Source organism: Furipterus horrens, unplaced genomic scaffold (genome assembly GCF_987537825.1).
Source record: "Furipterus horrens unplaced genomic scaffold, mFurHor1.1.pri manual_scaffold_16, whole genome shotgun sequence".
Taxonomy (NCBI): Eukaryota; Metazoa; Chordata; class Mammalia; order Chiroptera; family Furipteridae; genus Furipterus; species Furipterus horrens.
In genome coordinates this window covers 2,578,090-2,604,970 of record NW_028327186.1, presented here as the reverse complement: position 1 = coordinate 2,604,970, position 26,881 = coordinate 2,578,090, and the positions used below count along the sequence as shown (strand labels likewise).

The window sequence follows — 26,881 nt, the reverse complement described above, 5'->3', positions numbered from 1 at the left end:
AAAAACAAAAACAACAGTAACAGAGAAAAACAGCAAGGCCCAGCCAGGTTTCTTGAGTAAGCATTCCGTAGACGGCTGCAAGTCACTGGTTGATTTCTAGATCTCCACAAAAAGTGGATTTTGAAAGTTTTTGCCAGTGTTGCTGTTTCTCTTATGAAGGGGTGACATTCCAGAGTTCCTCGCTTGACCGTTTTTGTCCCCTTTTTCTCCCAGGATGCTTTTGGTACGCTAATGAGCAGCAGACACCCCCCCCCCCCCCGCCCCATCCCACACCTGCCTGCCCTCCGGTTGAGGCTGAGCGCTGTAGTTCACAAATGACTTCATAGGGTTACTTTTCTAAGCTTCTCCCCCTCTACAGTCTCCCTGGTATTTCCAGTTCCCTGGAGCTCCCCCTTGTCAATCAGAAATCTGGGACCTGAATTCATCTGCTCGGCCCTAAGTTTTCACAACCATGGTAGCATGATAATGTCGGGAGAATTAAGTGAAATTGTGTAAATAAAAGGACTTCGTGAACTGTAACAGCTATGCAGGTACAAAATGGCATGACCGTATGAAATTGGTATAATGGCAAATCCACACATGCCTTTATCTGTCTTAGGGTATCTGTTAGTTAAACCATAAAGTAGTTTAACTAAAATGCATTCCTGTTACAGCATTGTAAATAACATTTTCCATTTTATTCAAATAATCGGTACAACAATATATCCGTTCGGGGAACTTTTGTAATAACTTCCAAGAGAATACCTATGACTTCCATAACTTCATTGGACTTGCATAGACTCTTCTCTATGAAACATAAGGTCCAAGTTCATGTTCTCATGGAACAAGTCCCTGTGTGTCTTTCCTGAGGACAGAGCTTAGACAGCGGGAGTTCTGTAGTAAGCCAGTTATTAAAACTTGTTTTATATGCAGTCAGCTTTTCATAGGCAACTATCGCCCTTCACCTGCCAGGCATCTCATAAATTATACGGGAACATTTCCTTAATGACAGAGCTAAATGTTCCCATAAAAACATAATGTCAGTGGAACGACTGGGTCCAGTTTCTACTTGAAGAAACCCATGTTTCAAGCTCCCGTGGTATTCTATATTGAGTGCTAAGGCCATTCCTGCCCTGTAATTTTATGCCAGGTCTATAGATCATAAAGTTGTCTGATCCAGTCCAAATTTTCCATCCAGCTCTTTTCATCTCCCTCGACTTCTTCCTACTGGGGCTGCCTTTTAAGTTTCTTAATTGTAGGGAGGACGCCCAGGGTAGAGGCTGCCTGCGCATACCTACAGAGTTCTTACGGGGAAAGAGTACGAACAAAGACGGTGGCTTAAGTCTTACATCTTCTGGCTCTCTCCTTCTCTTTAATCAGCGAAATACAGGATAGTTACTAAAAGAACATGAAGCTCTCTAGGACTCTAGCTCGGTGATGCATGATTTTTTTTTTAAAGGTTTTATTTATTGATTGTAGAGAGACAGAGAGGATGGGAGAGAGAGAAGGAGCAACGTCAATGTGTTGTTCTACTTATTTATGCATTCATTGTTGCTTCTTGTATGTGCCCTGATCGGGGATCGAACCCGCAATCTTGGCCGATTGGGATGATGCTTTCACCAGCTGAGCTACCCAGCCAGGGCCTGATGCATCATTTATATACATGGACATGACCACACTTCAGATCTACTTGGTTTCTGGAATTCCAGTCATTGTCTCCGTCATGACCCTTTTCTGGCCGAGTTCCACCTTCTGTTCAGGCCTGACCCTGTGGGCAGTCACCCAGTGAAGGCCTTACTAACAGCCTAGGTTCTCTCTCCCTTACATCCGACATAACCATGCGGTGCGACCCGGAACCCTTCGTTTAGCATGACCAGGACTCCAGGGCTGGGCAGGGACAAACGGTGCCCGCAGGCAATGTGGTCTGTCCGTGCCACCACTTCCAAACACTCACATGCTTGTGGGCATCCCCACTGCTTGGGTCTCACACATCATTCCCCCTTGGGCTGCACAGGGTCACCGTGAAGGTCACGGGAGCCACACTGACTTGGTCCAATACAAAGCCATGCTATCTCATTGCAGTTGGCTCCCTTGCTACCGTAATTCCCCTAAGGGTGAGCTCAAATCCTCCCAACTGCTTTCCTGTCGACAATGTTGCTGGCCGGTAGTCTTTCCCTGATCCTATTGTTTCTTCCTGTGCGTCTGGACCTCCCGTTCATGGAAAACTGCCCCCTTCGCTTCAGCCTTTTCTTTATTCTTTTATTAAAAAATATTTTACTTAGTTATTTTTAGAGAGAGGGGAAGGGAGGCAGAAAGAGAAGAAGAGAAACATCAATGTGTGGTTGCCTCTCACGCACCCCCAACTGGGGACCTGGCCCACAAGTCAGGCACGTGCCCTGACTGGGAATTGAACCGGCGATCCTTTGGTTCGCAGGCTGGCGCTCAATCCACTGAGCCACACCAGCCAGGGCTTTTCTTTATTCTTGAGGAGAACTGGTTTTCTGGCTGGGGTTTGGGGACCAGGACACGAGCGTGCTTTTGTCTCTCTCTTTGGGAGCCAGTTGCCTGCACGCGGCATGGGCTTTCTGTCTTGTTCACGTGATACACTGGGGGGCGTGGGGCTGACCCTCCTGGGAGAAGGGAGGCCCACGGAGTGTGTATGTCTAATTCGAGGGCGTGTATTTGGCAAGAACGGAACCACTCCCTCTAGCACATTTATTACAAATAACGCTGTTTTGTTTCATTTTTTTAAATCTCTATCGACCTGATATCTGCCCCTATCCCTGAGCTGGTTCTCAAAGTCAGGGAAGGAACAAGAGTATCATTTACTAAGCATCTTAAAACTTCAACATTTCATCCCACCCATCCCCCATCACCCTGGCAACCTTGACTTCTGTTCATTTATAAGAGGGAGACATTCAGGTGGGATCTTCGCAAATTTCTCCCCCATCCCTGCATGTCTGTCTTTCTACCACCTTCTCTCCGTCCAAGGAATCACCTACCTCCTTGGTAAGACTGTTTTCTAAGACGCCTTCCTAAGACTGATCTCTCTTTCGGGCTCTCTTCTGGTTATTACCTCATTTCTTTCCTTGTCATCTTCCTTGTAAGGGTCTACGTCACCAGCCTCTTCTCTTCCTGGTCACTTGGGAAGAGACTGTCAAGTAAGATATCAAGGCCACATATTGCCGATCACCTCTCAAGCCTACAGCAAACTTCCCAAGACCTTAGCCCAGATCCACAAATCTGACAAGACACCACTGAACCCAAAAGGTTTGGGGGGGAATCGGAACCTGCTGTTATAGGTTTGGCTACTCTAAGGCCCATAGAGCCTTCAGTTCAGGACCAGCTGCACTTCAAATGGAGCCTGCATACTTTGAAATATCACACACATAAAGCAACATTTTTGTAAGTGGAACAGACGATACAAAAGCATAAAGAGGACGAAATAAGGAGGCACTATGTTCCACACAGTCCCCAAACCTACAATAATATACTCGTTATAATTTAATACTAAGTTTGGTGCTAAGCTTCTTTAAGGCCAAGAAAAAAGGAAAACTCACTGGATTTTATAATTTTCATTGTTTGAGGAAAGGAAGTTGAATCTCTGACAAAGTTTTGTCAGAAAGGATTCTTTTCAACTCAATTGCTCTTGAACCTGGGGACCCCGTGATAGGGGATGCCAAACCTCACAAAACAAAATGAGGTATTTAGCAGGGGATCTGAAAGAGACTCAACAGAGATGGCCTTCAAGCTGCAATTGATGAAGATACATGTTCCCCATTATCATTGGTCCGATGAGAACAGAACATAGCCTTGATTTTATCGGCAGAAGGGATTTATAAAATATTCTCCGCCGATCAGTCCTCTTGGCTACCTGATGTTATCCGTTCCAAAGATGCAACCCCTGCCAACACCGATGCTTGTTTTGGTGTAGCTGATAGTAAGCATTCTTCCTGACAATTATGGGTAGCAGAATCATTTGCATATTGAAACTGTTCCTAGTTCCAAAGAGTAAAACCAACGTTTCAAACCCAGAGTGATAGCCTATTTGGTACTGCAGGAGGGAAACAAATAGAAACTTGCATTCAAATTGGGAGACAAATTTCTGAGTCATCAATTGTTCAAAAAACTGAGCTCCTACTAAGAGGAGGTGTGCAAGGCTCCTTGACCTGGGCTAAGGTGTGAGATGGTCAGGGAAGTCTTCCATAAAGAATTGGCATTTGAACAGAGATCCAAAGGATGAGGAGGCAGCGGGAACAGCATGTGCAAAGACCCTGTGGCAGGGAGGGAGCCGTGCCTTTGAGGAAATGAAGGAATGCCAGCAAGACCGGAGTACTGGGCAGAGATACTAAGTGCAGAATGGCTGGAAAGAGCAGAAAAGAACAGGGGAGCTCAGACAGGGGGCAACTTCAGGGATCCTAGTGAAAAGCAGTGGTAGCCTGTGCTACTGTGCAGGTGGGGAAGTAAACACACCTTGACAGTTACTGAAGAAGAGGGAGATGTCCCAATGATTTGCTGACCAAGATGGCTGATGCTGAGAGCTCAGGGGGAAGTCCCACCCTGGCAGGAAGCCATGAGCGCAGTGCCCTAAGGGACTAAGTGGCACGTTGGTGTGGCTTTGGGTCAAACACGCTGCCGTAACCCAGTGTGGCGTCAACTAAAAACTGAGTCGTATTGTCAATTTCCTTTGAAGGACTACGCGTTGGATCTTACAAAATGTTGACATCATATGACAAAAGGAAATGGTTAAATTGTTATAATTTTATACATAACTTTGCAAGCATTTAAGAAAAAGCCATGAATGTGGTTCCTGCACATTCATGGAGCACCCTGCATGGAGGAGCAGCCTGCCCTGAGGAGCATCTTATACAGAGGACCATCCTGCCCTGAGGAGCATCTTGTGCAGAGCAGCACCCTGCAAGGAGGAGCACCTTGCAGGGAGTGGCTTGCCCTGAGGAGCATCTTGCATGAAGGAGCACCCTGCAAGGAGGAGCAGCCTGCATGGAGGAGCACCCCACACAGAGGAGTACAAGTGTGTAATTTCTTGTGTGAACACACTTGCAAGACTGAGTCATGCAAATCGCCGGTCCAGGTTTGGAAAGGTGCCCAGACCACAGGGATGCCAGGAGGGGCCTGATGCCAGCAGCGCCTTCCACAGACTCTCACGCCTAACCAGGCCCTGCAGTCCCAACGGTGCTGGCAATGACACAACTCAGAACAGGAAAGTCAGCAAACGGTGACTCAGAAAAGAAAAAAAACATCAACTATATAAAGTGAGAGAAATGGCAGAAACCTCTGAGAGCTCAAAAATGAGATTTTTAAAAGTCATCACTGGTGCCAAGTTAGGTAAAAACCATTCATTTTGTTTCCATGGCTCCTCAGCTGTCTTGGTGAAGCTTCTCCCCAGACCTCCTGCTCCTTTTTGTCCCTGGTAGTCACCTGTGACTCAGCCAAAAAAGGGAACAGGATGGGCCGGAAGGCGCTCCCAGACCTGGAGGCGATGTCAGCCAAGGGAAACGGGAAGGAGCCTGTTTTTTACTGCTGGGCACGTCCATTCCTATGCTGTGCGCACAGAGCCCCAGGAGGAAAATGCAGTTTGGTGGCCTCCTGATAACTGCATTCTGGGAGCCAGGGTCCAAGAATGGTAAAAATGCAAAGAATTTGGGGAGGGAGGGCGAAGGGGAAGAGGCAGAGCAAAACAAAACATGATTTCCATTGTAAATGCCTGGCTGTGATTCAATCCAAATCAATGTCTAACTGAAAAGTGGAAATTTCCGATCATCAGGATGGAGGCCAGGGGAGTACATGATCTTTCTATGAAGAAATCCTTGGGATTTCTTGAAAGCTCAGTAATGACTATGAAAATAGCAAGGACGTGCTTCAAAGTTTTCTTGAAAATGTACCTTATTAAGGCCAAACGTTGGTGCAGGTAACCCCTGAGGCTGGCTGCTTGGATTATACGGGGACTAGGTCTAGCAGGGGAGAAAGGCCAGAGGCCTGCAGCTGCCAGGGGCTGAGGAAGAGTCACTGGCCTGAACATGCAGCAGGGGAACAAGAAAGTGTGTCATGAATTCCGCCGTAACTTGGAGGCCCTTGATTGGGAACTACACTGAAATATTCTTTTGAAGTCCTACTACGTTTTTATGCTTGTCAGTAAACATGTGTATCGGTATCAGGAAGCTTTGATTCTGAGCATCCACAAATATGAAGATGAATACAATCTCCTCAGGCACATCTCCTTCTCCACGCACCTGCTACCCACATTGTTGGTTCAACTCTTGGGAACAACTTATTTTTTTAATCAACTACCAGGATCTTCAACAAACTTAAATTGCTTTAAGTGATAAAGTCTCAAAAACCATGTGATTAAACAAAAAAGTACATTGTGCAGGTTTCTTGTTCCCGTCTGGCTCCTTGCCGGCTGCTCTTTGCCAGCTGCAAGAAGAGCTATACAATCAAGTTTGGGAAAATGGCCCGCCTTCTGCCCCTCCCTGACCTGCCTTTAGGTGCTCATTCATTCATTGATTCGCACACTCATGCATTCACTCATTCTGCATTTATTCAGCCCTAACCATCGGATGATGATGATTCTGCTGGGATCCAGGATGTAAAAGGGTCTGAAATACGGGCTCAACCCTTGTTTAGAGATTTCCACTCTCTTTGGGGACAGACACCTGTGCACCCATGTGGTTCCTGGTCTCAGGGAGCACAGACGAAGACAGCCTTCATCTCTGCTCTGTGAGGATGGGAAGGGCCTGGGGAGGAGCCAGAAGACCAGGAGGCAGGAAGACGTCAGTTCCTAGGGGGCGACCATATGGCTAGAGCTGGGAGAAAAGTAGCTTCCGGAGAAGACACCCAGCCCTGTGGCTGGCTCTTCTGGCCACAGATGCTAAGTCTTGTACCAAAAGCCCCCATGCGGGGGTGGCCAAGAAAGTCAGGGCTTTTTTGGTTTGATTTGATTTGGTTTGGGCCTGGACTCCTCGCCATAAATTCATCCTTCACTTCTATACACAATACACAACCATCCTCTAGGAAACGCGTAAAAACCCGAAGTTTGAATACACCAGAGAACTGGGAATGCATATTTAAATAGGCTTGGGCACCCCCCCACCCAGAGTGGGGCGGAGGGGAGGAACCCGCAAACCCGAGGCCCGGAGCTGGCCGCGCGTGGGCACGTGCGCGTGCAGGGGACGCACCTGTCGCAGGTGACACGGATGCGCTCGTCACTGGACGACTGCTGCTCGTCCTCCTTCTCCTGGAAGTGCGCCTGCACGCACTGCTCCTCAAACTCATGTAGCCTCTTCAGCTCCTCCTCGCTGAGAAACAGCTCTGCGGGGGACAAGTGAGATCCCGTGAGAGCCGGGGAGGGCGGATCCGCGCGTCCGTGGGAACTTCCCAGCGCAACCTCAAAGCGCACACTTGCCCGACTCACCCAACCGTCTGTGAAACTGGAAGAGCTTGTAATAAGCAACGATTATCTTCCCAATGGAGCAAAGTGGCTCACTTTCTCTCTCTCTCTCTCTCTCTCTCTCTCTCTCTCTCTCTCTCTCTCTCTCTCTCTCTCTCTCTCTCTCTCTCTCTCTCTCTCTCATGCACACACGCACGCACGCATACACACCCCTGCAGCTATTCAGAAAGCCAAGCACGATTTTCTGGGAAACTTTTTGCATGCATCAAACGGATAGAGTCAAGTGTACTGCGTGTACTTCCTATGATCTTTAGACACAGCACATTGACACGCTTTGAAAGGAACACTGATTGGATAACAGAGGAGTCACGTTCAAGAACTCGATTTCTCATCTCTTTTGGAGCGGGCTTTCAGTAATCACTCATCGATTAACAAAACTAGAATAAAAATCACCACAAAATGAGAAGCATTGTGCGGAGAATAGCAGTCGGGTGAGGGTGTTGTGTTCGCGCACATTTAATGAGTTTTCTGGGAGGGTGTCCCACTGGAAAGCCTTGGAAATAAGCCCCGGATAGCGACGAGAGTCGTGCACATACTCAGTCCGCGATCCTGCTCATCTTGGTCGCCTTCTCTTTTCTTCCGAAAGCGCCCACTCAGACGCGTGATGATGATGTAGATGTGGCTTAAAATGATCATCGGTGGAGGGAGGACTGGCCGGTCGTGAAATGTCATAATCAGCTGATACCGCTGGAATTTCCACACTTGATTGGATATGGACTTGACTTCAAAGAAGGTGTTGCTTTAAAAAGAACACATTTTTTAGTTAATCATGTGACTTTTTATGTGATTTTCCAGGGCACTCAGAGTCACAGTGAAATGGCCTTGTAGCACCACCGAGTTTTAATTCCCAGATAACCCCGTCTTTGGGTTTATCGATCAACATGAACATAGTCTACACTCAAAGGCATTTTATTCATATAAATACTAATTAAGAATGTTGAAATTGCTACCTTCCGCTTTCTCAAAAAATCACACTGCCATCTACGGACTCATATGCTCAGGAAATTTTATTCCATATATTTAAAGGTATGAGCCATTCAAACCAGCATTTTGAAGTATTTAAACTTCCATTTCAGATTACTTTATTTTTGCTAACTGAATTGCTTCCTTATTGACCTTATTTGATCAAAGATGCATTACTGTGGCTGTTGGGTAGGTACCATCTTCGTCCTTCCGTTTCCAGTGGGAGGAAGTAAGAGCTCGATTGTTAAAAGGTAGAATCCTGCCCTGGCTGGTGTGGCTCAGTGGGTTGAGCACCAGCCTGTGAACCAAAGGGTCGCTGTTTCGATTCCCAGTCAGGGCACAGGCCTGGGTTTCGGGCCAGGTCCCCAGTTGGGGGCGTGCAAAAGACAACTGATCAATGCACATTGCTGTTTCTGTCCCTCTCTTTCCCTCTCCCTAAAAGTAAATAAATAAAAATTTTTTTTACAAAGTAGAATCCTGATCTAACATGTTTTCTATCAGCATGGGGACCTCAGAGAAGCCAGTTAACCTCTCGTGACCTGTATTTTCTCACCTCTCAAACCTGGAGTTAGAACTGCGTTATCTCCAATGTCCTGGTCGGCGCTATGATTCTATATTTCTGTAATGGATTTCCCCCCATATTTTTCATCTTAGAAGCTACAATGTTTTTTTTTCCAACATTTTTTAAACACGATCACATACTCAGTACATCATGCCAAGATGGTCAAGTTTTACAAGCAACTTGATTTTCAATTTGAGCCATTTTTTCCCTAAATCATTTTATTGTCTATTCTATCAATGATAAGAGAAATATTTTATGTAACATTACAGCAATTGTTACAGCTTATGAAGTTAACATCGTTTTCTGTGCCTCTGATAATGAATTAAAGGCACAACTAGATTAAATCTTCTCTACCGCAGGAGACTTTCATCTACGAAAATATTTTCATGAGATTAACATATACCCTCAAGGGTGAAAATACTACCTGCGATGAAATTTAAGTGCTTTGAAAAATCAACTCTTGATTTATGAATGCATTAAGGCTGATGAAGGTGTAACAAAAAAGGAAAAAAGGCTGCAAGAATTCTACCCACTTCAAAGCCTTGGGGACATTCTGTATAAATACGTGGCAGCCCAGGAGCATTGTGGGATGAAGCTGAGAATCTGTAAAGTCATCGACAGTGAGCACATGGCCATCAGCTATGACACGTACTTGAAGACAGCGATGAGCAGGTTGACCAGCAGGATGTTGGCCACCAGGAGGTAGCATGCCATGATGGCCGGGGTCAGCCAGGCGCCCGGGATACAGGGGGGCAGGCGCTTGCCTTCCTCGTCATACTGATTGTCCCCACAGGGAGCTGCAAAAAAAAGGAGGTCTTTCTACGCTTGCTCTTTCGCAGAATGAAAAGGATAACACAGGCTATTCTTACATAGGCTAGTAAGTGACCTATTTCTTTTCTAATATGATTTTTCTGTGAAAACGAGCAATTCATATAAAGAAGATAAGAAACACCTTTCTGAATTCAGAGATAGTCATTCTTCACTGGCCATGTTGGTAAACATGGTCCCATTTCTTTATTGTGTTTCTCACATAGAGAAGTTCTTAGTTTTTAAGCAGCTAAATCTATTTCTTTGGGTTTTTTCTTTACTGTTATCCATGAGAACGGTCTTGTGTCTTCTCATTATTTAACATTAGCTTATGTTGTATTCTTGGTTTCACTTGTGATTAACTTTGTAAATAATTTTGTTATGGGGTAGGAGGTAAAGAGCCCTCTACCCACATATCCATTAGTCGACCAGACCATGTTCTGGTGCCATGTTGGAAAAATAATCTTTTCTCTCTCTGCTCATGTGAAATGCCACTTTGATCATATGGGACCTATCTCCTGGAGAAAAGATAGGAAGATCCCAACAGTGATTAGTGATATAATCTCCATCAATTTATAGTCTATATATTTCTGACTTATTTACAGTTTTAAAAGGTATTGGCACAAGCCCTGGCTGGTGTGGCTCAGAGGACTGAGCACCAGCCTGTGAACCAAAAGGTCACTGGTTCGATTCCCAGTCAGGACACGTGCCTGGGTTGTGGGCCAGATCCCCAGCTGGGGGCGCATGAGAGGCAATTGATTGATGTACCTCTTGCACATTAATGTTTCTCTCCTTCTCTTTCTCCCTTCTTCCCCTCTCTCTAAAAAGAAAGTATTGACACAAGAAAACCAGAGAACTGTTTGCACCCAGGGTAAGACTATCAGTAATTAGCTAAGGAGGAGCCTAATTCATATATACATTTCATGGGTTAGAATCACCACTTCCATGTAAACTTACGATTGATCTCCATGGCGTAGACTTTATAGCAATGAAGAAGCAGGATTTTATTTTTTAGTTGTGACAGGAAAGGAGGAAAGAAAATAAGATGACAGTTGAGAGAAAAGTAAAATAATTCGCAACCCCAAAAAATGCCAGGTCTTCCAGATAGAAATTACAGCTTCACACTTAGAAACAATGATCTCTTTAGAATCGTGTGCATTGTTATTTCTAGGAAATATATACATATTTCATGAATATTTACCTTACTATGTGTCATAAGCAATAGCAAGAGCTCAGTAGTTAAAAATGCTGTGAAAAAGACATGCGGCTACTGGCAGATGATCATTTTGATGGGCAGGTTAACCAACAGGGCATCCTCTATACCCCGAGACAAACATCTCATAGGCACCAATACATACAAACTAAGTATGTAATAATCAGATCGAGAAACATCTCATAGGCACCAATACATACAAACTAAGTATGTAATAATCAGATCTACATTAATGGTACAACTGAAGATAGTGTGGCTTCCAGTTTACCTCCCCCTTCACGCATTACGCGGTTGAACTTTAAAAATACCAATAAAAATGTTATAAAGTATGTCCGGATCTGGGGACTTTTAGCATTTATGTTTAATGTTGTTAGTTTGTGTTGAGCTAGCTAAAAGTCTTTGAAATCAAATTAGATTTTTGTTTGTTTTGGTTTGCCAATAATTGTCTCTGAGATACTTGTGATAATAGTGTGTCCTGAACCATGTTATAAGAGCTAGGTTGCCCTGGCTGGTGTGGCTCAGTGGATTGAGCTCCTGCCTGTGAACCTAAGGGTCACTGGTTCGATTCCCAGTCAGGGCACAGGCCTGGGTTGCGGGACAGGTCCCCAGTTGGGGGCGTGCGAGAGGCAACCACACATTAATTTTCTTTCTCTCCTTCTTTCTCCCTCCCTTCCCCTTCTCTAAAAATAAATAAATAAAATATTTTCAAAGATACTTAAAAAAATTTTTTTAAATAAAAAATAAAAGAAGAGCTAGATAGAGGCATTGTGTGAACCATTTACCAGTCTGGCCTGGTGGCTGTAGATAGACAGACTGATCATCCTGCATTTCAGACAGAAGGAGGACGTTCAAAACCTTCTCTCCTCAAGCGTGAGGGAAGGGGACTTGACTTTGGGTGGCGAGCATAATACAATATACAGATGATTTATTATAGAATCGTATACCTGAAACCTATATAATTTTATTAACCAATGTCATCCCAATAAAGTCAATAAATTTTTTTTAAAGCAGTCTACTTATTCCCCAAAGGCAGAACACTGGAAGCGGCAGGCCCACTGTTGTAATCTCACGCTTTATGATAAGGCAAACACGCGGTTGAAAGTATGGGTGCTGACGTGAAAGCTGGACTGAAGAGCCTTGGTCACTGTCTGGGTACAAGGCCCTGTGCGCTTCCCTTCCCTGTGACAACTAGCTCAGCCTGGGGAGGAGCTGGGGCCCGCATCCCCCCCAAATCCCTGCAAGACTGTGGCTCGCCTCCTCTGCTAGCATCCAGATGCCTGCCGATAACTTAAAAACTAGCACTCCACTCGTAACGAAGTTGATGCCTACGTGGAAAAAGAGCATCGGTGGCCTGAAGGAGAGGGTGGCATGAGACACCAGCACCCTGTCACAGTGTCTCATTCGGCTAGAATGACGCTGCCAGCTTTGTCCTAGGTTGATGACACATTAGGATGTCGGCCATGGAACCACAGCCACGTGTTACGACGGTCCCCAGGTCCAGCTAAAGGGCCGTGAGACTCAGACTTCTAGTTAATAGTTTTAGAGAAGAAAGAATGACTGATGTCTCAACAATCTACCTTTCATAATCTGCATTTATTTCTTCATAAAATCATTTGACGTCTATGGCAGAATAATAGTAATAATAATAATAATAGTAATAATAAAATTTTAGCCCTGGCTGGTGTGGCTCAGTGTATTGAGCTCCGGCATGTGAACCAAAGGGTTGCCAGTTCGAGTCCTAGTCAGGGCATGTGCCTGGGTTGCGGGCCAGGTCCCCACTTGGGGGCATGCAAGAGGCAACCACACATCGATTTTTCTCTCCCTCTCTTTCTCCCGCCCTTCCTCTCTTTCTAAAAATAAATAAATAAAATCTTAAAAAAAGAAAAAAACTTTATGCCCAAATTAACACAGGCTCTTCCGTTAACTTGGATCTGATCACCTGCCTCGGAAGCAGGGAAGAGAACCTTACTATGAATTCTAGTCTTACGGTCTATCTGGTCTGCAAACACCTCTCCGTAGATCATCCAGTAAGGCATGTAGAAGATGTTTCGGGCCAGCTTCCAGGAAGGCTCCTCATCTGGGTGCAAGATGGCTTGGCGAGCGACTCCAAAACTCATCAGCACAACCAGCATGATGACCACAAAATACAGCATGTCGATCATCTGAGAAGGAAAACATGTCTCTTATTGCCTGAACTCCTGGGCCACGTTCCTGTGGTCCGAGCTATTGCTCTCCCCAAAAGCTTTGACGGTGCTTAATTCAGGTGAAGAAAACCTCTTTTCCTTCCCTCCACCCCCTCCCCGGGCTATTTGTCTCCTTCATGCAACACAAGCGTCTTATTTCAGAGCCTTGCTCTCTTAGCATCTCCCTTTTGCTTCTCTACTCTTGTTGCCTGTAGACCAATATTCTCCTAGGTACTTCAACTGGGAGTGGGAAAGGAAAGACTCATGGGAAAATTCTACAGGAAAATTCGTGAATGTGAAAGGAAAGCTAAGGAGGAGGAGGAGGAGGAGGAGGACATACCTAAGGAGGTAACAAGATAGGGAGTTGAGAATACATGCTGGTATTTGCTCATTCGTTATTCAAGTGCTGAGTGGCTACAATGAGCCACGTTCTGGTGACCGGACACCGAACTAGTATAATTTCTAATTTTGAACATCCCTGAAGATGAAGGTTCTTGCCTGGATAAGCTGAGCCATATACCCTTTCGCTCCAAGCTACTTGAAATATAAAGAATTATTCCTAAATGTGGGAGACTTCCTTTCTTCTGGGCCCGGTCTTACCACCGAAGCTATTTTAGGTGACGTAAGAAAAATCGCTGAGTCAGTTTTAATTTCAACATTCTCTGGCCTGTTCTGGAGGAAACGTTGCCAGAAATTTGGGCTGACCTAATCCCACAAGTAGCTGTGTCCCCTGCAGGCCAGATCCCGTGAGCAGAAGACTGTCTGGAATACAGGCAAGGGATGACCCCATGTCCCCTTTGTCCCTGGCCTTGACTACATGTTAGGAGGTTATCAATCAGTTTATCGGTGTAGGTGTGTGCGCGCGCATGCGTCCAAGTCGGCCCTTGACTCATGTTTGTCCACTGGATTTTAAGTTATTAAAAAAAAATATTTTAATTATTTATTTCTAGAGAAGGGGGAAGGAAGGGAGAAAGAGAGAAACGTCAGTGTGTGGCTGCCTCTCACGCACCCCCAACTGGGGACCTGGCCTGCAATTCAGGCCTGTGCCCTGACCGGGAATTGAACCAGCGACCCTTTGGTTTTCAGGCCGGCGCTCCATGCACTGAGCCGCACCAGCCAGGGCTGAGAACTAGGTATTTTAATGCAAAAAACGAAAAAACAAAACACACACACACACACACACACATTTCCTGTAAGGAACGAATTGCAAAGGAAAGAAAGTACCAGAGGAAGTCTGGCCTCATGTCCTAACCACAGCCACAGCATCTCTGGTGGCTCACAGGGTGTCGGTACTAACCATCTTTCCGATCATCATCACATAGGGCCCCAGGTACTTGTTGACCCCGAAGATGTCCAGGACGCGGATGTACCAGAAGATGATGTCCACGCAGTAGATGACACGGCCGTAGCCCATGTACGGCTGCTTCTGCAGGCGGAGCACGGCCCCGATCATGAACACGGAGATGGCCACGAGGTCAGTGATGTTCCAGTACTCCTGCAGCCAGACTTTTACTTTCTGGCTGAGTTTGCCTGGTTCCGACATGAGGATCTGAAAACCAAGGCCAAGGAACAGTGAGCAGGGAGTGCCAGGTGGGGAGACTCCTCTCTGAATCTCAGGCAGACAGGACCGGCGGGACATTCCAGGGCACCTGGTTCCCTTTCCTGCTCAGGACTTCCCAACAAAGGCAGACAAAGATATCTAGAAAGGGAAATTCCACAGAATGCTCTGGATTCCTAGTCAGCTCTCAGGAAATGCCTTTGACGTTCTATCCTCTGGCTGTAACTAAAGCAGCTGCCTCTTGGTCACTTTTCTAATTCTCTGGACACGCGCCTGTGAGCAGACGTTCCAGGAGGAAAACTCTGGAGCACAGATGTACCCGTGCGGTCCCACGGAAGGGCAGTCCACCCAGCGGAGAGGGCAGCATCGGGCCAGGAGGTGTTTATTTGCCAGAATTCTTTTACAACATGGATAGGAGCAGTCAGGGGACATTAACCTTGATTTTCCCTTACTTGCGTTCTTACCCTTTGAAAAATCACTGAGTAGAAACCACTACTTCCTTGGAATAAAAGTGCAAATATTCCCTGGCTGGCGTGGCTCAGTGGATTGAGTGCTGGCCTTTGAACGAAAGGGTCGCCGGTTCGATTCCCAGTCAGGGCACATGCCTGGGTTGTGGGCCAGGTCCCCAGTAGGGGTGTGTGAGAGGCAACCACACAGTGATGTTTCTCTCCCTTTCTCTCTCCCTTCTCCTCTCTCTAAATATAAATAAAACCTTTAAAAAAAAAATAAAAGCAGCAGCTCCATCTGAGTTGAAGTCAGTGGTAGTGGCACTGAGGTGGGCCATGGGGGAGCACTTGCCTCTCGGATTTTCTCTAACCCCAGGGTCACAATGTAGGAGATGACAATCCATTCCTGGAGGCAGGGCCAGCGGTCCATGCGCACCAGGATGACATAGTTGAAGAGCAGCAGGTAGCCCAAGTACGAAATCTGAAAAACAGGAAAAAACAAAACCAAAACACTATAAGCAGTGTCAGGGGAGATAACCCGCTCAGGAAGGACGTCGGGAACCCTTGTTCCGAGTGACGCATCTTCTAAAACCAATTTTCGTTTCCTACTGGGCTGCCTCACTTAGCGTGACCCTTGGGTCCACATCCCCAGGGCAGGCCGAGGACGTGAGGTGCTGGGAGGCACTAGGACGTCAGCATGATGTAGGTGCTGACATGTCATTTTCTAAGTGAAGACAGATTTGTTGCAGTCACCCTCACGGGGAAATTGGGACATTGCCCAAAATTATGATAAACAGGGAAACTTTTAATAGTTTACTGGTATGTCTTCTCCATCCCTGGACATTGGACACTGGGGCTGCCTCCTCCCTGCCTCCCAGATTTCCCTCTTGAACTTTTCCACCGCTGATGGGCGTGGCAGGGTTGAAGGGAAGATGATGAACCATCTGTCCAGCCATGCAGAACAGTCCCGAGTCCCCTCAGTTAGCACTGACAACAGGGTCCCTGCCTTTGTAGCAAGACAAGATGTAAGTATGTGGGAGCGAGGTATGAGGTTCGGGGAAGTGGTCTGAAGTTCATGGTCAGAACTGGTACAGGCCCCTTCTGAAGTCTTGGGGGTGGAGCATGTGCTAGTAATCGTGTACTCAGGATGCAGGTAAAATCCTTGTATCCCCGATCTATTCTGTGCAGGAGGATTAGAGCCAGAGTCGCTAGAATGCCCTGGGGAGCCATTCACCCTGTGACCTCCTCCCCCACCCTCACGGGTGGTATTTAGAGGCTCCAGGAAGAGGCCCAAGGTTGAGTAGCCTGGACTGGGGCTCACTGGCCGCCGGGTCCTGCTCTCTTCGGCTGCATCTGAGCTCTCCTGCAGGCCAGGGGCATCCCCAGTCCTCAGCTGCTTCTGACCAGAATACATGGATGATGGAGGCTTTGACCTATCACTCGCTGTGGCTGCAGAAAGGTTGGGTATCCAGGCCCATATCTGGCCTGGATCCCTGGGCAGTGCCCCCCAGGGACATTTCCCAAAGCTCTGTCTCTGCCCCCAGTTTACCCCATCCATTGCTGGGTCGATGGCCTGGGACCTGGCTTCTCATATTCCATCACCTACCTGCTGGTACCCATCCCCTAAAGAAACCACAGTGCCTGGAGTGGGGGTGTCTTGGTGCTTGGGCCTTTGTGAGTAGTCTTGTCCCTCCTCTGGCAGATGACAGTGGTCGTAGGAGCCACAGGGAGCTGCCACCCCTGCTGTGACCACCTGCAGCTGGACCGGTTTCCCCCAAGGCCTTCCAGTCTGCTCGGGTTTCTCTGCCCTCTTTCCCTGCCCACCTGCAGAAGCCCCAGCAGGTGCAAGACTGGGGCTGCCCTTGTCCCAGGTGCACCAGACTCGGGGAGCTTTGGAGACAGTGGCCACCAAAGGGGGCCAGAGGATAAAGCGTGGCCAAGCCGGTCAGTGCGTGCACACCACAGAGTGGAGGCCTCGGTTTACTGCTTTACTCTAGGAGCGGATGGTCAGGGTTCAACCACACGCTTTCAGTACCCCTCCAACATCATGAAAAACAGCATCTATGGGTTTGCTTCTTCAATCATCGGTCGTCCTTGCTTATTTTTAAACAAAATTATACTTTGCTAAATTTGTCTTACTAAAGACCTTGAAACAATTCTTCATCTTAAGCAAATAGAATTTGACTGTTTTTGCTTTATAAAATGGGGTATTTGGGGCTAGGATGGCCACATGCCTCCATACATATAAATACATGATGAGATAGCCAGGCCCAGTTTTAGGTGAGGATCTGAATTAGTTCCAGTTTCATTTTCACAATTCATTTCAATTCAGTGACTTTTACACACCTTTGAAAGCCCCTGACATTGTTCCTTTAAAAAAAATTAAGAGTTTCTGAGCTTAGCATTGGTTCATAACATGTACATTCCAGGTGTGTGCGCCCCCGACCCGGAGCCCAGTCTCCTTCCGGCCTTGACATTTGTCTCCATTCTAACACAGCTCACTGTTCCAAACAAGCGACATGGCCAGGGCTGCGGGAAGGCCTTACCGTGTAGAACCAGAACTTGACAATGGGCGCGTTGTAGAATTCACAGATCTTCGTCCCAATGGGGACGCTCCTTTGCCTTTTGTGCTCCGTCTCCTCGTCCCCCTTCCTCGAGCTGGTGTCTGCATTCGCGTCCTGGAAAACACGGCAGGCGGGTTGCTAGGTAGGAAATGCAATATTCCCCAGCTCCCTATTGAACATATAGGCGCCTTTAAAAACAAAGAATTAGAGGCCTGGCTGGTGTGGCTCAGTGGATTGAGCACTGGCCTGTGAACCAAAGGGTCGCTGGTTCGATTCCTAGTCAGGGCACGTGTCGGGGTTGTGGGCTGGGTTCCCAGTTAGGGGCTCATGAGAGGCAACCACACAGTCATGTTTCTCTCCCTCTTTCTCCCTCCCTTTCCCTCTCTCTAAAAATAAATAAATAAATTCTTAGAAAAAAACAAAACACAAAGAATTATGAAAATGTTCTTTAAGAAAAATTGTCCTCAATGATTGTGGTTTCTAAATTCGTGGTGAGAGACATCTCAATGATGTTGAAAACGAGAGCAGATCCATACTTGTGTGAGTGAGCGAGGGGAACACTGACCATAGTCTCCTCTTCCTTTTCTTTGCCATCTTCGTTTTCCTTGGATGTTTGGTAGGAGAAGTCATCATAGGTGCGAAATTCCAGAAACAGGATGGTCGGGGGGAGAAGAATCCCCATTATAACCTACAGGGGGTAAGAAAAAGGGATTTTTCAGCTATGTCGATTCTCAAAACTTTCCCCCTATTGGTAAAAAATTTTTTAATCCTCACCTGAGAACATGTGTGTTGATTTAGAGGTGGGGGGGATGAAGCGAGAGAGAGAGAGAGAGAGACACACACACAGAGAGAGAGAGAGAGAAAGAGAGAGAGAGAAAGAGAGAAAGTCGACCGGTTGGCTCTTGCACGAGCCCCGACTGGAGGTTGAACCCGAAGCCTAAGTCTGTGACTGGGGATCAAACCCACAACTTTTTGGTGAACAGGATGATGCTCCAACCCACTGAGCCGCCCAGCCAAGGTGAAAACCTTATCATTTTTGTCATGGTGGCCGCCAAGCTCTGTAAGCCAGGCCCTGTGGTCCGGTCAGACTGGCGTGAGACCACCCGGGTTCGGGTCCTGGATTCACACACCTCACTAACTCAGAACCCAGGCAAGTCACTGAATCTCGACTTTTTCAAGGTCCCCATCTGCAGGATGAGGGTTGTCGCGGCATCTCCCTCAAGGGCTTGCTAAAGGAGTAAATGAAAGGACGGGCAGGACGCGCTTCGCTCAGCCAGGCAGAGAGTAACAGCTCCCGGGCGTCGCGCGTCACCGTGGGGGCCTTGCCCGCCCAGCACTGCGTCCCACGCACCTTGAGGCCAGGGTTCTTCCGCATCCGCAGCCTCCCCATCCACATGTCCGTCAGCAGCATCTGGCTGCACGTGTGCGCGATGAAGTCCCGGTGTTTGGCAGCCACGGCCAGCTTGAGGCAGGTCGAGTTGCTCCAGTTCTTCAGCTCGTACGTGAGCAGCTTCATGGCGACCTGCTCGTCGTGCTTATACGACTGGTCTAACAGCTCCACCGCCAGCTGGCCGAAGTCCCTGCGCGGAGAGAAGCAGGGCTGGGGCCGCGGGTTCTCGCTTAGAGAATCTCGGCCACAGAAACATCACGGAGCCGAGGAAATCCTTCATGCGCGCAGGGGCATGTCCCTGGGGGGGAACCGTGGGGCTGCGGCTCTGTGCTCAGCCAGGTTGGGGTGTGCCTGTTCTCGATGCAGCGGGAGCTTTAGGCAGACCCCGAATTTGCCCCTCGGGCCCCAGAAACACAGAAACGAGAAATCAAAGCCCATTCTCTCACGTGTTCCCACACAGGGAGGCAGGTCAGAGAGCACAGCAAAGGGGTGAGACATCAGAAGCATGGCTACCCTTGGTGGAGGGGAGAGGTGGCCCTGAGAGGGGACCCCCGGAGGGCTCACAGGTGAGGCTGGTCACACCGGTGGGATCCGTGTGAATCACATCCACCCGAGCACAAACTCACCAGCACAAAGTTTCTCAGGAACCAGCGCAGGGGTGGGGGTGGAGGGGTCTGACCTGTATGGGACTAACTGCTGGAGGCTCCACGAGGACAAGTCTGAGAGTTAAAAACTCCAGGTGGGGCCCGTCTTAAAGGTGAGAGACCACTGTTGTGGATTTTACCTCCACGGGGTCCACCGATTTCTCAGGGTGTGGAGAAAAGGGAGCATTTTGAAATACGCCAGAATACTCTGTTCTTCTTACCAAGGTCTGCCCACAGGGGAAACTATTTTACCAGAGCCTAAGCTATTGGGGTCTTATCAGAGCCTAACTGGGCAGGGGGAATTGAAATATCCAGCTCCAGCTCATTCTAGCCGTCTTGTTCCACATAAGGGGGAGAAGATCCGACAGGCCTTTGAGGTCAGATCCAGCGTACAGCTTCACTAAAGTTGTTTTCCTCTGAGTGTGGTTCCATAGGGACATCTATTTCATTGTCTTTGCACTCAAGTTGTGTTTCCACCGTTGGCACAAGAAACCGGGAAGCAAAACCAATGCCCTGGCCGGGTAGCTCAGTGGGTTGGAGCATCCTCCCGCCCACCAGAAGGTTGTGGGTTCGATCCCTGGTCAGAGCGCGAATGGGAGGCAACCAATTGATGTTTTTCTCTCTCTTTCCCCCTTTCTCTCTCTAAAAGTAATAAAAACAGTTCTGGCTGGTGTGGCTCAGTGGATTGAGCACCGGGCTGTAAACCAGAGGGTGGCCGGTTCAGTTCCTGGTCGGGGCGCATGTCTGGGTTGCTGGGGCTGGGTCCCCATTTGGGAGCATGTGAGAGGCAACCAATCTCTTGCACATCAATGTTTCTCTCCCTCTCTGTCTCCTTCCCTTCCCCTCTCTCTAAAAATAAAAATAAATAAAACCTAAAAAAAAAAAAAAACACCCCACATATCCTTGGGGGAGGATTAAAAAACAAACCAACAAACAAAAAACAAGGACAGCCCAGAAATACCTCGGAGAGGCTGAAGGAGAAACGTCCACATGCGGGACACAGTGATTTCTCTACAAGCTCCAAACACGACTGTACTGAAGTGAGAAATACAGGTGCCACCCCCCCTCCCCACAAAGGGACAGGGACTCAGGACAGAAGTCCTCCATCATCCCCTCAACCCCCCCCCCACACACACACACTAACTTTGAGTTATTGTCCAGATCCTGGGAGATGTCATCCACCAGCTCGCTCTCGGAGGACTCGTGGGCCATAGCCTTGTAGAGCTTGCAGGCTACCAGGGCCTTGGCCAGGCTCTCCTCGCCCCGCTGCCAGAGGAAGACGGCCATCTTCTGGCGCTTCATCAGCACGGCCCACACCATCAGCTCGTGGAAGGGGTACTGGAAACGACCCACAGCCGGGTCGTCCACATCAATGTTGACCTCCTCCTCCTTCTTCTTCTTTTTCTTCTTCTTCCCTTTGGCTGGAGGGTCGTCATCCTGAGGGGAGACAGGCACACGTTCCACGGTTCTGCCACCTACGTGGGCAGTGAAGGGTTTCAGGATGGCCCGAAAGAGGAAAGCCCCTTTGAGGGACATCTGTGGCTTCCACGCGGTGCATTAATGCTTCTGAAAAGATGCACATGGTTATTAGAGGTGAGCCATGGGAACGAATGGGAAGGCAGACTGCTGTTTAAAGAACGTGCACCCCTGGGTTGGCAGTGTTTCTCCAGAAGCCTTGAAAAACCCAGCACGCCAAGGTGGCGGGTTCGATCCCCGGTCAGGGCGCATACAAGAATCAGCCGATGAATGCCCAAATAAAGGGAAGAACAAACCGGTGTTTTAAAAACCAAGGAGAGGCTGCAAAAATAAAACACTAGCAAGAAGAACACACTTAAATACAAAAAGCACCATGGGAGAGATGAACCCACATTTCATTTCCTCAAGGAACTCTTCCAATTGCAACTCTCAGCTGCAGACAGAGGGGAACCAGGGATTCACAGCAGAAACGTAAGAGGGGATAGAGAACCAGGTCTTTGGTTTCTCGGCCAATGTTTTAGGGAGGCCAATGTTTCATTCTGAAACATTAACTTATACTTGCCTTTTTAGAAGATTTTAATTACTTGTTTATGACTTTAAAAATATTCCATTGCATTTATTTTGGAGTTACTTATTATTTTTGTGTACATAAGTGTCATTATTCTCCAGGTTTTTATGGTTTAATTTTTGTCTGCTTTTGAAACCATGGTTTTGCTAATTCTATAAAATGAATTGGGTAGCTGCTAACTTCTTTAAATGTCTAAGGTCACTTTATATAATTTGACTGAATCATCTAAGTAAATCTGGTGTGTTAGTGTAATGGATTTATTCATAGGAAACATCCATTCAATCTTACGTCAAACACACACAAAACGAGGATGGGACATATATTTGCCCAAGATATCATAACCCATTGAAAACAGACCCGACTTACTTCCATTCCCAGAAGCTTAAGAGCTTTAGGCTGCATAATGAAAGGGGAGAAAAAATCAGTGGGATCAGATAACTGATGTTAGTAGTACATTAACAGTAGAGTTAGTAAGAGACATAATAATAGATGAACAATTAAGGAAAGGAAATGCCTCAATATGGAAGCTTGGGCTCCCTGGAGTCAGTTAGGCAGAAAGCGGTGCAGGCACGTGACCCTTGTCCCAGCCAGAACCAGAGAAGTTCACGCACAGAAATGTAGCACAGAGCTGCAGGCTCCAAGTGCGGGGCAAGGGGGCTTTGTGACAGAGCTGACACTTGAGTCGGGTTGTGCTAAGTAAGAGATTTTGATCAGGGGGAAGACCTGGCTGGCACGGCCATACAGTTTGATTTTGGCAGAGGTCCGTGGTCCCCCAAGACAGGATGAGTGTGACAGTCGGCTTGGAGGAGAGACGTGGATGCCGTGACAATGACCTTGGCAGTGAATCCTCACTAGGGGTCCTGGGAGCCTCTGAGCAGGAGGTGCACTGACCCCTCCCTTGCTTTAGGAGAATAGGTCACTGCAGCCATAGGATGAAGAGGGACAAGGGAGCCCAGATTGGGGACAAAGGATGGGGTAGGGAGGACAGATACAAGGGATGGGCTGAGCATCCCAACTCGTTAAGGATCAAGGACAGTGGCTGCAGGAGAAGCCTGGGCATCTGTGGGGACAGGGAGGCCTCACACCCGAGTCCCTGCAGGAGGAAGAGCAGCCAGGCTTGGGGACGGGGTGCCGAGCTTGACCCTGAACAGGCTGAGTTATTGGGAATGACAACAAGGAAGCCCGTGTGACTCGGGAACCACACAACACCACACGCGGTCACTCAGGTCTACCCTCTTGGGCCCAAACAAGTTGTTGTAAAGGGTCCGGAAGCTCTTGCGGGTGTAGTTGCAGCGGTAGGCACCTCCCATGAGGTACTCCAGCACCAGCCCTATGTCTATGAGGCTGACGTGGTAATCGGGCGGCAGGTTGCCCTGGAAGAGAAGAAGCCGAGTCTCAGGCCCTGTGAGGAGCAGGGACTTCCTTCCTAACACCTCAGGCCTGAGTGGTCAGTCCCGGTCCCCGTCAAACTCTCCCAGGGAGAGAAGCCGGGCAGAGGACCAGGCTGCGACAGAATGGCCTGCCGCATGCATGTGTCACCATAAAGCAAGGAATCGTGTGGCTGGGGCCCTTCCCAGCCTAAGGAGTCTGGGACATCAGATTCCTTAGGTGCAAAACAAGGGCCGGGGTCCCTGTCGGTTCCCAGACCCACGGGTCCAATGACTGTCTCCTGTTATTAGGACTAGACTTTTATATGACACGTGACCGGATTATCTGGGACTCTCTTCTCTATTCTCTCATCTGAGTTCATTTCTCTTGCTAAGAATATGAAGGCACATTCCACACTCGGCATGCCAGGGACTATGGCATTCTCAGGAAATGAATCACTTCCGACCTGAACCCCATCTAACCCTCTAGCCTGTGGCCACTCAACTCAAGAAAGACCAGGACAGGAGGGTGAGCGAACAGGGTTCACCAAGAAGATAGACCGTTATACTCACAGCAGGGACATGGGGGACCTGTGTCACTTCCCAATGAGGGACCAGAGAGGGCCAAGAACAACTGCCTGATGACCAAAACAGAGTGACACAGGCATGTCCTAACGGTACTTCTAGAAAGAGGCAGAGTGGCAGGTCTTTTTAAAAAAAAATAACTTATTTATTTTTTTTGTTTTGTTTATTTATCTGATTTTAGAGAGAGGGGAAAGGAGAAAGAGAGGGAGAGAAACATCACTGTGTGGTTGCCTCTCACTCGCGCCCCCAACTGGGGACCTGACATGTAAACCTTACATGTGCCCTGAATGGGAATCAAACCAACGGCACTTGGCTCACAGGCCGACGCTCAATCCACTGAGCCACAGCAGCCAGGGCCAGAGTGGCAGGTCTTAACGCAGAGCATGAGGCGGCAGGGACAGAACAGGGGCCAGGACAGCAGAAGGGCGGGGCGGGGTGAGGCGGACCCTCCCCTGGCTCCTGCCCTGGCTTTGACCATAGCCCCCATCACCACCCTGCTACCCCTCATTCAACGCATGACCATCATGTGTGGGGAGGAGCATTAAACTTAAAAGGGATCGTCTGTTTTAGTTGTAAGGAAACTTTTAATGAAGAGAGGGATTCATCATTTCTTAGGATGCCAATAAGAGGAACCTACATTTTAGAAATTTAAGAATTGTTTTATAAAATGTCTTCTGGACAAGTCTAAATTGCCAGTTATAAAAACAGCCATGGGATGTAAAGTACAGCACAGGGGATACACTCAATAATATTGTGATAACTATGTATGGTGTCAGGAGGGCCCCGACTTACCGGGGGGGATACAAATGTCTAAGCATTATATTGTATACCTGAAACTGATATAACACTGTATGTCAGCTTTAATCGGAAAATAAGTTTTAAAAATATATTATTGAAAGATGCTCATAGGTAAGGATAACAAAACAGTAGCCCTGGCTGGTGTGGCTCAGTGGATTGAGCGCTGGCCTGCGAGCCAAAGGGTCGCCGGTTCGATTCCCAGTCAGGGCACGTGCCTGGGTTATGGGCCAGCTCCCCAGTTGGGGGGATGTGAGAGGCAACCACACAGTGATGTTTCTCTCTCTCTCTTCCTCCCTCCCTTCTTCTCTCTCTAAAAATAAATAACCTTTATAAAAAGAAAAGAAACAGTAGACTGACCTTTTTGACGTCCCTGACCAGCAAATGAAGAGTGTTTGGCGGACCCAGTCTCTGAAAGACAAGTATTTACCCACATTAACTATGGTTTTCTCTTCACCTTGGAGCAAAATCCTACCCTAGGATTTTTTATTTGAGGATTTTATTTATTTATTTTTAGAGAGGGGAAGGGAGGGAGGGAAAGAGAGGGAGAGAAACATCACTGTGTGGTTGCCTCTGTGCGCCCCCAGCTGAGGACCTGGCCTGCAACCCAGGCATGTGCCCTGACTGGGAATCAAACTACCCGAGGATTTTAAAAACGAATGAACAAAAGAAAGAAAGGAAGGAAAGAAGGAAGGAAGGAAGGAAGACCTGCCTGCCATTAAGCAGTACAGTGCCCACCCCCCACCCCACAGCTGAAAGGACACTTCAGTAACTCTGTGCTTCTCTGGGAAACTGCATGCACACCGTGCGTCCATGGTGAGCGCACCCAGCGTGTCTCTGCTGGAACGCTCACCGTGTTGTAAAGCTCTTCCAGCCTCGGGATGGTAAGAAAGTGCTGCATGTTGACTCCGTTTTCAATCAGGAGCTTCACAAAGTCCACGCGATCTAAGACCAAAGCGTCCAGCATGGCTTGTTCCAAGGCATTCACCTGCAAAAGGGCGGAGGGGAGCCCGGGAGTGTCTTCTTGGGGGGGACGCGAGGCAGGAGGCAGGTTGGAAACATCTCCGAAAGCATATCCTGACCCCCCAGATCCTAGAGCTTGGTGAACAGGGTCCTCTCTGCCCTCCCTTCTTCAGTAAACACACCCACCTCCCCTCCCTGTCCTCATCGGGTTGGCCTCTATGCAGCAGACCGGCGATCCGAGTTTGATAAAAGGCAAACAATAAGTGATCTCCTCCTTTGTAAAACAAATGGAAGATGCTTCAAAATGACAGCCAAACTGCCACTGCTCGCTCCGGTTTCCAGTTTTGTTTTTAATTAAGATAATTTATTAGCTTTTCTTTCAATATAAACATGAGACAGAAAACCCACATAAGTCGCATTCTTTTCAAAATAAAACGGCGATCCATACTTGAATCTCCAGGTTCCCACCTCCATGAACACTGTTCTCTGAAGTGGCAGATTGCACCATTTTATTTACCATTATTTAGTATTTACATCTGCCCTTCCACAGCGATGGGACCTGCAGTGTTCCACAGAAGGCGCCGGCTTGCTGCCCAGGGTTTGTTTCCCTGCCTTAGAATCCCCCATGTGGCAGCTGCGTGGGGCCAACTGGGCGAGCGGAGTGCCACCAGGGTGAGTGACAGCGACCATGCCAGTTAGCTGTCACCGCAGAGGCACGGTGCCCTGCCTGGCCTGTGCCCCATCTGTGGCAAGGCCAGATATGGGTGTTGTTAGCCTCAGCCCCCCAAATCCCTGGCTCCGTGTTTTGTTCGGTGACGTGTCTGCCAGGCAGAGAGATCCGCGGTGGAGGCCGACGACCCAGCCTCCCCTGCTGGTGGCTTTACTCCCCCAATGCAGAAACGTCTGTGACAACCTGACACCTGTATCCCAGCAAAGGGGACATGGCCGCCTGGGGCCAAGGCACCGGGGGCGCGCCTTCCCTTCGAGGAAGAGGGTGCCAGCCTCCAGGACCTCAGTGATCCCCGGAAATGGGAGCAAATACTCCCCACATACCCAGTTCAGTAGCTCGATCTTCCGGGGGTCAGTCTCTTCCTCCTCCTCCTCTTTCCCTTTCCCTTTCTTCTTGCCTTTTCCTTTCCCCCGGCCGCCCTTGGCGGTGGCTGTGGGCGGCTTCCTCTCCTTCTCCGTGACCTTGCTGTCTGTCGGCGGGGCCAGGCTGCCCAGGGGCTGCAGGTCACAGCAAGCAGAATGGGGGAAAGCACTCACATGCGCACACGGGCGTGCCCACACACACACATGTGCACGTTAGCACAATGCATGCAGCGCACATGCACACTTGGTAGCACGCGC

The 26,881-nt window shown here is 48.3% G+C and overlaps 1 protein-coding gene across 1 annotated transcript in view; it reads right to left on the bottom strand.

The window, feature by feature from the left end:
* TRPM1 (transient receptor potential cation channel subfamily M member 1) overlaps positions 1 to 26,881 on the bottom strand; it is a 60,363-nt gene that overhangs the window by 6,614 nt on the left and 26,868 nt on the right. Inside the window, exons 12-26 of the mRNA XM_090263820.1 lie at positions 26,585 to 26,758; positions 25,422 to 25,556; positions 24,929 to 24,979; positions 23,054 to 23,194; positions 22,188 to 22,217; positions 20,922 to 21,214; positions 19,095 to 19,323; positions 18,309 to 18,431; positions 17,726 to 17,857; positions 15,532 to 15,660; positions 14,473 to 14,724; positions 12,962 to 13,154; positions 9,625 to 9,769; positions 7,984 to 8,186; positions 7,176 to 7,308 (exon numbers count right to left, since the gene is read on the bottom strand). Coding sequence (XP_090119946.1) covers positions 7,176 to 7,308; positions 7,984 to 8,186; positions 9,625 to 9,769; positions 12,962 to 13,154; positions 14,473 to 14,724; positions 15,532 to 15,660; positions 17,726 to 17,857; positions 18,309 to 18,431; positions 19,095 to 19,323; positions 20,922 to 21,214; positions 22,188 to 22,217; positions 23,054 to 23,194; positions 24,929 to 24,979; positions 25,422 to 25,556; positions 26,585 to 26,758 — 2,363 coding nt within the window. The remainder of the gene's footprint in view (positions 1 to 7,175; positions 7,309 to 7,983; positions 8,187 to 9,624; positions 9,770 to 12,961; positions 13,155 to 14,472; positions 14,725 to 15,531; positions 15,661 to 17,725; positions 17,858 to 18,308; positions 18,432 to 19,094; positions 19,324 to 20,921; positions 21,215 to 22,187; positions 22,218 to 23,053; positions 23,195 to 24,928; positions 24,980 to 25,421; positions 25,557 to 26,584; positions 26,759 to 26,881) is intronic.